General features: G+C 41.0%; 1 protein-coding gene across 1 annotated transcript in view; it reads right to left on the bottom strand.

The window, feature by feature from the left end:
- Nucleotides 1-14,414, bottom strand: part of PLBD1 (phospholipase B domain containing 1) — a 72,746-nt gene that overhangs the window by 42,134 nt on the left and 16,198 nt on the right. Inside the window, exon 2 of the mRNA XM_030841358.3 lies at nucleotides 11,682-11,901. Coding sequence (XP_030697218.1) covers nucleotides 11,682-11,901 — 220 coding nt within the window. The remainder of the gene's footprint in view (nucleotides 1-11,681; nucleotides 11,902-14,414) is intronic.

The raw sequence follows: 14,414 nt of genomic DNA, 5'->3' as shown, positions 1-14,414 counted from the left end.
AGCAACTAAGCCTGTGCGCCACAGCTACTGAGACTGTGCTCTAGAGCCAGGTCTCCGCAATAAGAGAAGCCACCGCAATGAGAAGCCCGCGCACCGCAGCAAAGAGTAGCCCCTGCTCGCCGCGCCGCAACTAGAGAAAGCCCGCGCGCAGCAGTGAAGACCCAGCGCAGCCAAAAATAAATAAATAAATAAATTTTTAAAAAATAAAAAAATAAAATTGGGAAATATTCCCAACATATAGAAAAGCATAGAATATAACAAACACCCAAGTATCCACTACCCAACTATATAAAATCATTATATTTTGCCATATTTGCTTCATATTTTTAAAAAAAGATATAAAACATAAGATAGAGTTCAACCGCTGACACTAACTGTCCTCCCTTCTCCCCAGAGGCAACTGCAGTCTTGAATGAGTGATTTATTGTTCTCATGCACATTTTTATACCATCTCTCTCTATATATATTTAATCATAAATAATGTATATTATTATTAATAATGTTTCAGGACAAATATAAATAAGATCATACTATCTACCACCCTAACTTGTTTATTTTTCTCCACATATTTTAAAAGAATTATCTGTTATCATCTGCAGCTTAAACTTATTCTTTTCATGTGTTGATGGTATTCCATGTTATGACTATATAAAAATTCATTTATGCAGTCCTATGATAGACATTTAACTGGTTTTTAATTTTTCGCTATTACAGTGCAACTTCATTGTTGTAAATGTTTCTTTTTACACATTTGTTTTTCTAGTATGTATGTGTATATATACATATACATATAAAAGTAGAATTTCTGGGTTGAATATTCTATACATCTATAGTTACTAGATACTGCCAAATTGTTCTCCACAGTGATTGTACCAAATTACGTTCTCCCCAACTACATGTTAGATCTCTCCTTGCTCCTTACCCTCGCCAACACTTGGCACAGTCAGACTTTCAAATTTTCAACAGTCTGTTGTATGTGAAATGATTCTGTGTTTTAATTTCCATTCCCCTCAGCATTACTGGCTATTTGAGATTTTTTAAAACTTATTTAAAAAGTTAAATGTCCCTCATACGCTATACAGTAAACATTTTTGGTGAGCTATAATTGACATACAACATTGTATAATGATTTGATACATTTATATATTGCAATGTGATTATCACCATAGCATCAGCTAACACCTCTACCATGTCACGTAATTGTAATTTCTTTTTGGTGGTAAGAACAATTAAGATCTAATCTCTTAGAAACTCTGAAGTTTATAATACAGTATTGTTGACTATAATCACTATGCTGTGTGTTGGCTCTCCAGGGCTTATCTACTAGCTGCAAGTCTGTATCCTTGAACAACATCTCCTCAATTAAACGTTTTTGAATTGATGAAAATAATCCATTTACATCTGTTGTGATTTTCATATACTTGGATTTATTTCTGCAGTCCCTTCTGTTTTCCATTTACCATCCCTTTTTTTTGTCTCTCTTTTATGGTTTCTCTGTTTAAATAACATTTTCATTATCCTTCTTTTTACTTCTGCTAATTTAGAAGCTTTATATAAAATGTACAATTGACTCTTGAACAACATGACTTTGTACAGCAAGGGTCCACTTATACATGGATTTTTTCAGCAAATACATACTCTTTGGATATGGAGGGCCGACCATAAGTCTACATGAGGATTTTTGACTGTGCAGGGTTGGGGGTGAGGACTCAGCGTCTCTAACCCCAGCATTGTTCAAGGGTCAGCTGCATTTCTATTCCATTAGTGATCATCATTAAAAATTGTGAAAACATTCATTATTATGCATTTTATTATAAAATATAAATGACTTTTTTTGGGGGGGCAGTACCACGTGGCATGCAGGATCTTAATTCCTCGACCAGGGATCAACCCGTGCCCACTGCAATGGAAGCATGGAGTCCTACCCACCGGACTGCCAGGGAATTCTTATATAAAATCTAAATGAATTTTCTATTTCTCTCCTCCTCCAAACATACATATTTTAGCAAGCTTTACCCATTGACATCACCCATCATGTTATTGTTCGAAGATTTAGTTTTACCTTTTCAATTAAAAAAATATTAAAATAATTTTTATTGTTTAACTTTTACAATCAAATTTTATTAACTTCTTTGTTTTTTGTGTTAACTATTGTTCCTTATATCCCAAATGTTCCCTCTTGCTATTTTTGTTAATGTATGTCCTATAATAGTTTATTAGAAGTCTGTGAATGGTAAAATATTTTAACTTATATATCTAAAAATATCCTTGTTTTGCCCTTGCTCTTGGATAATTTAAACGGTTTTAAAACTCTAGTTAGTTATTCTTCCTCAGTACTTTAAAAATATCATCCTCACCTTCTAGGTCTATTGTTGCTAATGAGAGGTATGCTGGCAGTCAAGCTGAGATGCCTTTGAAATCAATGTTTTTCTTTCTGATAGCTTTTAAAAGTATTCCCTTTATCCTCAAATTTCTGTAGTTTCATCCTGTGTTGCAGCAATTTAATAGGCTGTGTATTCCAACTAAGGACTTGTGTCTTTCTCAATTTTGATCAATTCTCACTGTTACCCTGTCAACTATTGCTTATCTGCAATTCCCTCCAGTTTCTTTTTCCGGGACTCTTAATAGACATATGTTGGAGTTGCTTTCTCATTATTTTTACCCCTTTCTCTTTTGGGGCAGTGTACTGTATAAATCCCTCAATACTAATGTCTGATTCAGAAATTATTTCTCTGAGTTGGTCTAGACCAGGGTTTGCCCACTTATTGATATTTTTAAAAATTAATTTCCATAATTTTCATTTATGATATTTCAAGCAGTTTCTTTTAAAATATCTACCTGTCTTATTTCTTCCTTTTTGTTCCATAAATTTTTCAAGTTTTCCTTCATATGTGTGTGTGTGTGTGTGTGTGTGTGTGTGTATACATATATTTTGTTGTCATTGTTGGGACCTGCAGCTTGAGTGATCCTAGCTCCCCAATCAGGGACTGAACCTGCGCCCTCGGCAGTGAAAGCGCATAGTCCTAACCACTGGACCACCAAGGAATTTCCAAGTTTTCCTTCATTTAAAACTTAGAGTACCTTAAGCATATTTAAAGTCTTTGTTAAACCATCTACAAAATTCATCTGGAGTGTATTAATGACTTACTTTATTGATTTTGCTTTTTCTTAGCATTCAGTTTCTTTGTGCTTTTTTTATCATTTTTTTTTACATCTTTATTGGAGTATAATTGCTTTACAATGGTGTGTTAGTTTCTGCTTTATAACAAAGTGAATCAGTTATACATATACATATGTTCCCATATCTCTTCCCTCTTGCATCTCCCTCCCTCCCACCCTCCCTATCCCACCCCTCCAGGCGGTCACAAAGCACCAAGCTGATATCCCTGTGCTATGCGGCTGCTTCCCACTAGCTATCTACCTTACGTTTGGTAGCGTATATATGTCCATGCCTCTCTCTCGCTTTGTCACAGCTTACCCTTCCCCCTCTCCATATCCTCAAGTCCATTCTCTAGTAGGTCTGTGTCTTTATTCCTGTCTTATCCCTAGGTTCTTCATGTGTCCATCGTCGGATGAATGGATAAAGAAGATGTGGCACATATATACAATGGAATATTACTCAGCCATAAAAAGAAACGAAATTGAGCTATTTGTAATGAGGTGGATAGACCTAGAGTCTGTCATACAGAGTGAAGTAAGTCAGAAAGAGAAAGACAAATACCGTATGCTAACACATATATATGGAATTTAAGAAAAAAATGTCTTTGTGCTTTTTTGAACTTGGTATTCAGGCATTTTAAGTTATGTGTTTGTTTACATTCTTAAATTCTTCCCCCCCCCACCCCCTTCCTTTCTCCCTCCCTCTTTCTTGCCTCTCATTTCCTTCTAGGTACTTCCATCAGACTCCCTGAGAACCAGGTCTTGTAGCGGCTCTGGGGGACTTCTTTCCTATGGAATGCTGCACGTATATGTGTCCTGGAACCAGCACATGGATGATTTGGTTCTTTTGCCCACCCCGCCTCCCGTCAAGCTCACGGTTTCTTATAAATCTCTACACCAGAGTGCACATCAGCAGAAGTTATTCTGTGGCCTCCTATTTTCCAAAGAGTCCAAAGCAGCAAGGTTACTTCTGCTTCCCAGCCTTGATTCAGCTCCCTCAGGTCACAGAGGCCTTCACCCACCAGCCGGGGTGGCTGTCTCTGCCTGCTTCATGCCAAGGGCCCAGCAGATCCAGACCCCAGTGCTTTTCTGCTTCATTTCTGGTTCAAGAGATCTTTAATCTTGTTTGGGGGGTCCAGCTATATTACCATGATGCTCTCTTTCTATACATTTTATCTACTATTTGCTCTAAGTTTGGAGCAAAGTGGGTCAAATTGTGAGCCCCTTGCACCCTCTGGACTGGAAGTTTACCTAAAGTCTGAGTTCTGGTTTTTATTTGACGCTTTTTATCGACCTAGAGGTCAGCACTGTAAGCAGGAGGTGACTCGGCTTCCAAAAATGGGAATTTGGCCCCCAGCACTGTGGAACTTTAGATATCTTTATCTAATAGTTTCCAGAACTGAAATTGATGCGAATAGAGTTTTATTGCCAGTGAGGCAAAGAACACTAAAATCCTTTGAAATTTTTTAGTTTATGGTCCTTGAATTCAACAAACTTCATGAGTGCTTTTCCTTCAAATTATCTGTAAATATTTTTTTAAAATTGAATTATCATATTTGTTTATATATCTTTTATGCTGCCACACCTATTCTTCTATCAAGTTGGCCCCTTTTCTATCATCTCTAAAACTGAGGGAGAGAACAGCAATAAAGCTAGACAGGTATGTGGCTGACAGGGAAGGGACCCTCTGCCCTGGCCTCATATTTCAGGTGAATGGAATGCAGAAACTCCAGGTGAGTGGGACAGCTTGATTTAGTTGCTTAGGGAAGCAAAAGCCCTTCAGTTTTCCCTCCGAGGTTGCATGGGGAAGTAGAGATGGCTGCCAGGACTGTCTGGGCTCAGAAGCCAAATGCAGCACCCCTGCCCCCCTCCATGAGTTTCAGGGAGCAGCTAAAGGCTTTCTTGTCTGGCCTGGGGTGGAATAAGAGGACATTGGGAGTTGATGGACCTCCTGGGGGCAGAGGACTTATACTTGGGGTGACTACTGCAACCTCAATGGCATTGATTTTGCAACTGGAGACCAGGGAGACCATGGAAGCCTCATCAGGTGTCAGGTGGGGAAACACCCCAGCTAAAGACTCAATGAGACTGTTCCACTTCAGTAAACGTGCCAGAGAAGGACACAGGACAACCACTGCTTAAACATCCCCCCTCCCTCCAAGATGCCTCAGTAACACCAATCCATTCTGGAAAAAAGTGTTTGGAAGAGGACTGGAACATTCTGAATTGGCTCAGTTTCAATGAGATTTTGTCCCTATAGAAATGACTATGGTAACATTTCCTGCCATGAGGAGGAATGGGCTCTTAAAATTAGAATGATTTAAATGGAAATAAAGTTCTCTGTTTTGGGAAAAAATAATTTGTGGGCTATTGACCTACCAATGCGCACTCAGGTAAAGATACAAAAATTCGTACTTTTTACCTAAAGTCTCCATCACTGCACCCTGCCCAGCTCCACCCAGAGCTCCAGATCCTCTCGATTTTTCAGTCTATTTCAATATAGGGCTGTTTCTCAACCGGGGTGATTTTTCCCTCCAAGGGGCATTTGGCAATGTCTGGAGACATATTTTGTTGTCACGATAGGGGGGTGGAAGGTGCAACTGGCATCTAGTGGGTAGAGGCCAGGGATGCCGCTCAACTTCCTACAATGCACAACAAAGGATAATTCAATCCCAAACGTCAAAAGTGCTGAGGTTGAGAAACCCTGAAACAGAGGAACATTCATCCTGACTTGGGGGTGGTTGCTGTGGAGGTCCATGTAACGGTAAAGACAGATGTAGATAAAAGAGGGTAACTAGGCCAGAATTACTAATATTTTTTCTTTCTTTTTTTGGGGGGAGGGGGAGGGGCTAAACTTTTTGATTCTGATATTCAGAGCTGCGGAAGAGAAACCTGCACCTTGAGACCAGAAGTGGAGGCTTCACCTGACCCTGCCCCACCCAGGGGCCCTGAGGAACATAATCCATTCACAGTCCCCTGAGAAGGTTGAGGCCCTTCTCTGATCTTTGAGCCTGGGGCCCTATACCTTTGCGAAGGTTGAGGCCCTTCTCTGATCTTTGAGCCTGGGGCCCTATACCTTAGCGTGCTGGAGCAACACAGGACAGCAGATAAGAGCAGAGGCTTTGAATTCTGAACTCAAAGCTTGATCCACTCCTTGTAGGCTCTACAGCCATAAGCAGGATTCCCAACTTCACCATGCTTCCGAATTCTCATCGAACAGAGCCAAGACCAGTCTCCATGTCAAGGATGTGTTAGATTTCGTTTCAGCTCCTGTGGTGTGTAAAGTCAGTAAGTTTCCTCCTAAGTTGGCCGAGACTTTGCCCATCTTTCCATCTCTCACACACACTTTGTGACAATCACAAAGACATATGGACACCTACTTTTCCCTGCGTCTTTTTGCATTATGTTAATACCATATCATTTAGTGCTTGTCAGGTGATCTCTCCTACTCTTTCCTAGTTGTTTCAACTTCCTACTTCCTGGGTCTGACACCGTATCAGGCTCCTTTAGTATTTCCCATTGTGATTAATCCACTTGTGTGTGTGTGTGTGTGTGCATTTGCACAGACTCCGTAGCTGGACAGCTGGTCTCCAATTCTGGCTGCTGCTAACTAGCTCTGTGACTTTCAGCTACTTATTTTACCTCTCTGTGCCCAAGTTTTCTCTCAGTAATATGGGGATAGTAATAATATATACCTCACAGCGTGGCTGTGGATTAAATAATTTAACATATATAAAATGTTTTGAACAATGCCCGGCATATTTTAAATTATATATATGTGTGTATGTGTGTGTATATATATATAAATATAAGTGCTAGTCGTCATCATCATCATCATCACTATTTTGTGCTTCATGTTAAGTCCCAAATAATTACCAACTGATGGGTCATTTGATAATTTTGAGGGTGTGACTGTGTCTTACTTATCTTTGCTTTGGCTACAGCCTTGACCCGGAGCCATATTCAGTTTCTAATATCAGAAGGAGCAAGTTGGGGGGTACGGAGGAGATTCTTGAAGTATCTCTCAATGGTAAGACAAACGCCCAAAAAGGTTCCGCCTTTGACTAGTCTCTCTACTTGTGCCATAATCTTGCTAGAACCTCTTTTCATCATAGTTTTACCAACTGCTGTGTCAACACATTACCTTAAAACGAGTGGGGAGAGTACTCAGGAACTCACTCCCCACTGTCTCTCTATCCCCAGAGCCCGGCACAAGGTAGTATAACGAGGGTGTGTCGCATTGAATTGTGGCATCCAAACTGGCTAGGTAATTCCAGAGGAGGTCATTTCTACATGTGCCTCAGCAACACAAGAGATCAGCCACTTTGTTAAAAACTAGAGCAGACCAGGTCCTCACACCCCCATCACCATTCTTTCCAGAAAGGTTTCCTGACTTATTTTATTGACTATCAATGACTATTTATCAGGTTTTACATCATTAGTGAGCATCAGAGACTCTTAATTTGCAACTGTTAGGGAGCCACCCAGTAGAGTTAAAAAAAAATGAAGACAGAAATTCCATTTGGCCAAGGCTGCTAGACGATGCATTACATGGAAATACGTAGCTGACACTTCCGATTCATCTCTCATAAAACAGGAACAACAGGATTCAATTAAACTTCATAAGCGTGTAGTTAAGTAACCACTGTGGGGGGGGGGGCAGAAGTGCTGTGCCAGGCGCCTGGGGTATATAAAGATGAATAAGATGGGGACCCTGTCCTCAAGGCACTAACAGGTGGTGGAGGGGAGAGATGGGGCTCTGATCCAGTGGAAATGGAATCAGAAAGAGCTTCATCAAGAAGAGAGCATCATATAACTGATTCAATTTGTTGTACAGCAGAAACTAACACAACATCGTAAAGCAATTATACTCCAATAAAGATGTATTAAAAAAGGTCATTTCTGGGCTTCCCTGGTGGCGCAGTGGTTGAGAGCCCGCCTGCCGATGCAGGGGACGCGGGTTCGTGCCCCGGTCCGGGAGGATCCCACGTGCCGCGGAGCGGCTGGCCCGTGAGCCATGGCCGCTGAGCCTGCGCGTCCGGAGCCTGTGCTCCGCAACAGGAGAGGCCACAGCAGTGAGAGGCCCGCGTACCGCAAAAAAAAAAAAAAAAAAAAAAAAAAAAGGTCATTTCTAACAGCTATATGATGTAGCATCATATTGACACACAATACAAAATATTGTAATTTCAAAAAAAGGCATAAAACAAAAAGAAGAGAGCATCTGAGATGGGTCTTGGAGGTTGAGCAGGATCTTTTTTTTTTTGCAGTACGCAGGCCTCTCACTGTTGTGGCCTCTCCCGTTGCGGAGCACAGGCTCCGGACGCGCAGGCTCAGCGGCCATGGCTCACGGGCCCAGCCGCTCCGCGGCATGTGGGATCTTCCCGGACCGGGGCACAAACCCGTGTCCCCTGCATAGGCAGGCAGACTCTCAACCACTGCGCCACCGGGGAAGCCCTGCGCAGGATTTTGATAGGTGGAGACGGAAGAGGCAGCATCTGGCTCTCAGGAATCACAGTTCTAAGAGATGCTAGGATGGGGCTGTGCGGGAGGCTGAAGGGGCATCACAGCAAGCCTCAGGGGGCCCTCCCAATGCATGTCTGCGTGGTGCATCACGCAGTGAGGGGCTCCTCAGGGGCCGGGGGTGGGGCAGTGGAAGAAGAGGGAGAAGAGAGTGTGAAGAAGAGCAAGACAGCGAGAGAAGCTCCTGAAAATTGTGAATGCCTACCCGAGGCTGTGGCCCTGGTGGATCTGCCTCCGCTGCGCACGGCGAGATAACCCTGCAGGAGCCGCGCAGGTACACCGCCAGGAGCTTCCGGATACAGGACAGAGGGCGGGCCCGGGACGGTGTCGTAAAAGTGTCGTAAAAGCTCAAAGAAGCAACAAATTGCTGCGTGCTTCGAAGGCAGTGATGGAGGATTTGAGCGTATTTCTTTGTGTTTTGATTTGGTCTCTCGAGCGTTTCATAGGTTGGTAAAAGCAAATTATATTTTCTGAGGCCGTCAAACCAACGTCCTTATCTGCCTATCTCAGTCGTTCATCGCACGATGTTCGTCCTTTCACACATCTCCCCCCGAAGTGCGGCAGAATATAAGGCACACCACTGCATTTTAAATGTGGTGATGTGGAAAAACGTGGCAGCCCTATACTTCCCACTGCTCTTGGCAGCTGCCTGAGCAGCTCTGCAAGATGAGAGGAAAACAAGGCAGTTCTTTCTTTTGGCCTCTGGCACAAACTCACCTTCTCTGCCCTGGCTCCAAGGCTGTGTCTTGGTACGTGGAATTGTCCTTTGCAAAACAGTCCCCAGCAGTATATGTCTTAAATTGATAAAATGATGTCTGTATGAAGATGCTATTGCTTCTCATACAACCGTCCCTGTGTAGCTGAAAACAAAAAACTCTAGCCTATGACCTGTATTCTTTCTCCGCCATTGGTTTGTGGCTACAGTCACAACTTCCAGAGGGTTGACATTTTAAGCTCTTCTGCTTTGCTTCAGAGAATGCTGGATACCTTTGCTCGGAGGGAGCCCCACTGCCTCTCTGCTCAGTTGAGACAGTGCACGGGGTGCCTATTGGTGCAGTCCTTCCTGGGTGGCGCCTTGGGTCTGAGAGTCTCAAGCACATGAATTCTTCCAGCCTCCCCTCTGCCCTGTCTCCCTGCCAGAGCTCTTGTCTCTGTGAGCCCTGATTGTTTACTCCATTTGGCATTTCTCCTTCCTCCAAATTAAACTCTTGGGCAACAGAATGTGTAGCAAGCCTTCACCTCCTAGACCATATCAGAAGAGGAAGGCAGGAAACTGGTAACCACTTCTGTCTCTTCCCTCTTCCCCAACCCACTGCCAGGGGTCTGTTTTAAGCTTGCCGGGTCACATCCCACTGTTCTGAGCTTTGAGTGAAGCACAGAGCAGAGCCTTTGAATGCATGCTGATTCAGAAATTCCCCTACTTATTGGACTTTTCAGCAATGCAGTCAGAATGACAGCCTCTGAAAAGGAGCTTCTGGGAAATGCCCTTCTAAAGATCGTTTTGGTTGTATTTCTTTCTTTTTTTTTTTTTTACATAGTAGCATTTATTTATTTATTTAGCCGCACAGCTTGTGGTTATGGACAAAGGAACTCAAGGATAGGTCAGTACTTTATATTATGAATAAGGCAGAAATCATAAAGCTACTTCCCAAAGTGAGATGTTAAAACTTAGGTTTTCCTGAGACATAAGAATAACAGAAGGGTCACTTTTGTCAGAAGTCTCCTCGGTCAAACTCCCTGAGCTCTCTAGTACTGATGCCAAAGTCCAAGGAAGACAAGCTTAGGCTCTCAACGTTCAATCTATGTTAGCATCTCTAACACAGATTAGAGATGTTCCACTCAAGTTACATAGCTTCCCTTAATAACTCATATGTATCTTATGCATGACTTCATTGAATATATTTACGTTCACACAACTTCAATCTGAATTATTTCTCCAAACTTGCAACTCAATTTCAAGAATGCAGTCAGAAACCAGTGGATCCCGAAATAAAGATTTGTAGGGGAAAAGAAGAAGTTCAGATTTTTACATGTTGAATACAGTTTTAAACATGTTTTTTAAATCGTATTTAGTTTATAAAGTTTTCTACATCTCCAAACTGAGAGTCCCCTATTAAGGGGACTTGTATGGTAAGGTAACAAAAATTTGGCATAAAAACAAAACCAGGAATTTTTCGTTTAAATTTTAAAAAAGAGCAGCCAGAGTCCAGCAATTAGTCATTCAACATTTGATACAATTGCCAGTACTCATAAACAGATTAAGATCAGCACTGCATTTACTATGACTAAGATGGTAACAGTGCAAAATAAGGTTTGGTTAAACTGCACTCAACAATCTAGGTCACAGAGCATAAAAGAAGAAAACCACGTCCTCAAGACATTTTATATCAAAGGAAGAATGAGGCTTGTTTAAATGAGTTGCAACTTTCCTTTCCTCAAAGATCTGTTCTCTAAAAAGGATGAGTCATGATTGCATTATTATAAGTACATATTTTGTTATTTCCATAAGACAAGGGAAGAACACAAGAATTAAATAACAATAGAGTTGGAAAGAACATTCATGTTAGACATTAAAATTTCAATTTAAAATCTTCCCCCACTTGAAAGTATTGTTCTAAGATGGTTGAAAATAAATGCTCTTACATTTTATTTTTATTTTGAATTAATCTTCTCTGTTTGTGGTCCTCAAAGAGCCACTCCACCTCCATTTGCTTTCTACCTGACAATAAATGACTAGTATGATGAAATGACTTAGCAGTCTTTTAAAAGAGTTTCATGAGAGGGAAAGATTTTAAAATGTGTCACAATTGGGGGCTTTGCTCCTTCTAGGCAGGTATGACTACTACAGGTTCAAATGTAATTCTGATAATCTTTCTATCGTATGAGAAAAACCATGGCAAATTTTCAATTCTAGTGTACAATGCCAGGAAGAAAAAACCACTGTTGGGCAAAGAAAAGGACAGAGGTTGCCTGGCAGTTCTCCACCACGACTGGGTACTTACGGGGCAGTGAGGTAACCCTCCAAAAAGCCGGCTGCAAACATGACGATCTCATTGCTCAGGGATTGAGAACCGTACCCCGCTCTGATCTCAAGGATGCCCCAGCCTGTGGTTTTCACAGAGTTATTGTAAAAGCCATAGGCATCCCCATTCCTGTCTAGGACATTTTTGACTTGTATTCTCTTCTCAGTAGGCATCCAGTATGCAGTTGCATAGTAGACCCCTGGAAAAAAAGAAAAACGAATAATGATAGGATGTCATTGAACTGAACTGCTGATACATTTTCTTTTCTTTGTAACCAACAATTCCAGCACATTTGCTTTTAAAGAGTTCTGTTCTGTTACAACAGAATTGGGAAATCTGCCACGCTATAGTTTGTCCTTGTTACAAGTGGGAAAATACCAGAGCCTTGACCAAGGGGGATGAGCCTAGAGCACAAAGAACCAGGTCAAAGGTAGGGGCGTAGCTGGAGCATCAAAGAGGTGGGTCTAAGTGCTTCATCCTTAGAGATGGGATTCTGGGCAAGGCAGGAGCTGGAGCTCTCACCCACCTTGTCATTCAACCAAGAATAGGGTTCACATCCCTGGTCTGCAACCCTTTCCATCCCCCTCAATAGTTGGACCAAAGCACCCGTATTCTCTCACTTTCTATCCTATCTCTCCTGCTTAATTCTTTTTGTTTTTCCTTATCAAAAATATCTTATTTACAAAAAAATTCAATTATACTGTACATCCTACACTGGAAATACATTGAATAATTGCTAGAATAAATATAGGCAATTAATTCCATGTTTTATGAGAATGAGAGAAATTGACATTTGAATGTTATCAAAGCTTAACTTAGAACATAAAAAGTCAAAAAGGCAAACTCAAGTTTTAGTCTCATTTAATGGCATGGTCTGTTCGTTTCTCACAAGCTCTCCAATCAGTGAGAGTCTAAGTTGTAGAACATTATGTAAGTTTTTGTACTCTGAAGGTAGAATGTGCAGTTTTTTCTTAAGCAGGATGGATGGAATATAGGTGTCTGCATAAAAAGGAAGCAGAAAGGCAAGAAACACATGGTTGAATACTTCTCCCCATTTATGCTTCCTCACAATACTTTTTATGCGACTCTTCATGTGTTCAATTGTTTTTAAACACAGGTCTACACAGCACCAGCTACAAGGCAAGATGGGTCATGTCAAAAGTCAAACTGGATAACTAAGACCCCAGAGTAGCTAAATTAACAAGGCTGAGGATACCTGGTCCATCAATTTTTTTATGTGCCAATTCTTTTTTTTTTGCGGTACGCGGGGCTCTCACTGCTGTGGCCTCTCCCGTTGCAGAGCACAGGCTCCGGACGCGCAGGCTCAGCGGCCATGGCTCACGGGCCCAGCCGCTCCGCGGCATGTGGGATCTTCCCGGACCGGGGCCTGAACCCGTGTCCCCTGCATCGGCAGGCGGACTCTCAACCACTGTGCCACCCGGGAAGCCCTGTGCCAATTCTTGATATAACTATTAAGCCTTGATATCATGTCTACTATGTAAACACATTTATGTAGGCCAGGAACAGAAGAGATGAAGCAATTATCTGTATAATTCAGAAAAAAATCTTCCCTAGCAAGTTAAAGAGGACATGTGGAGCTTGATTCTTCCAATTTTAAATCTGTATGCCTTAGCCTTATTATAATTTATCCCACTCACCCGTATAAACCTCATACTAACATGTAAAGTGAACTGACAAGCTGGAAAAAAAAAAAGGGTAGGTAAAGTATGTTCAATATATAGACAGGATCCAGTGAATACAGGTCACAGAACAAAATGATGAACTGCTTTGTATTTGTCCAAATTGTACAGATAATTTTTCCCACTTTCCTTTTTACTTAGCCTGGGAAAACACTGTGAGAATCTCCAAAGACTATCTTTAATACCCAGATTTTGTCCACTGCTGGATGCCTAGTGTTTTCTTTTGAGAACTAGCATTCCCTTTTTTTTCAATCTTATGAAAAAATTGTACTTTTCTACCCCTTTGGCCTTGGTTTTCAGTGACTTCTTTTTTGTACACATAAGTATGAATTTCTCCTCCCAAAGTGTGACAGGTATATTGGCCTTTTCTAAAGAAATGAAAAAAAGTTAAAATATTGAAAGTTTAAATACTTTTTCACAGAAACAAACTATTCAATTTTAAAGAGAGAGAGAGAGAGAGAAACATTTTATTCTTTCTATCATGAACAACATAAATCAACCAAGCTTCACATTTTGGGTAGAAATTTTTTAAGTATGAATTTTTTCAGAACCTATTTTATTTAAAAAAAAAGGAAGAACAGGTGTATTTTGGCAGAGAAGTAAAATATAAAGTATACAAAATTTGTTTTAAAATTTGCATACAAAATTTTAAAACACAGTACAATTATATAAAAATATAGCACAGACAACAGCCTGTAAAATTTCCTTCGGCCTTTCATTTGGTAGAGTTAAACAGAAAACCCTTCCTTAAAAAAAAATTAGCATCAACACAGTCCATAAGTTAGGTTGTATATGTTGAAAGAACTTTTCCTTGAGCTTCCAAAATCCTCTTCTTCCATGGTTACCCACATAAAGCATGACTAGTGAGGTATATAGGGCAAAACACTGTTAGGTGGATGTACAATAAGGAAAAAGTGCATAAACAAAGAATTCTTCCCATTTTCATAGAAGTATCAGATTAAATGTGAGTTCTTCTTCATGTATCATGTTACTTTGGCAGAATTAAAATAAA

The sequence above is a fragment of the Globicephala melas genome, chromosome 10, assembly GCF_963455315.2.
Source record: "Globicephala melas chromosome 10, mGloMel1.2, whole genome shotgun sequence".
Taxonomy (NCBI): Eukaryota; Metazoa; Chordata; class Mammalia; order Artiodactyla; family Delphinidae; genus Globicephala; species Globicephala melas.
Note: the sequence above shows the minus strand (reverse complement) of the source record. Positions and strands in the feature narration are given on the sequence as shown.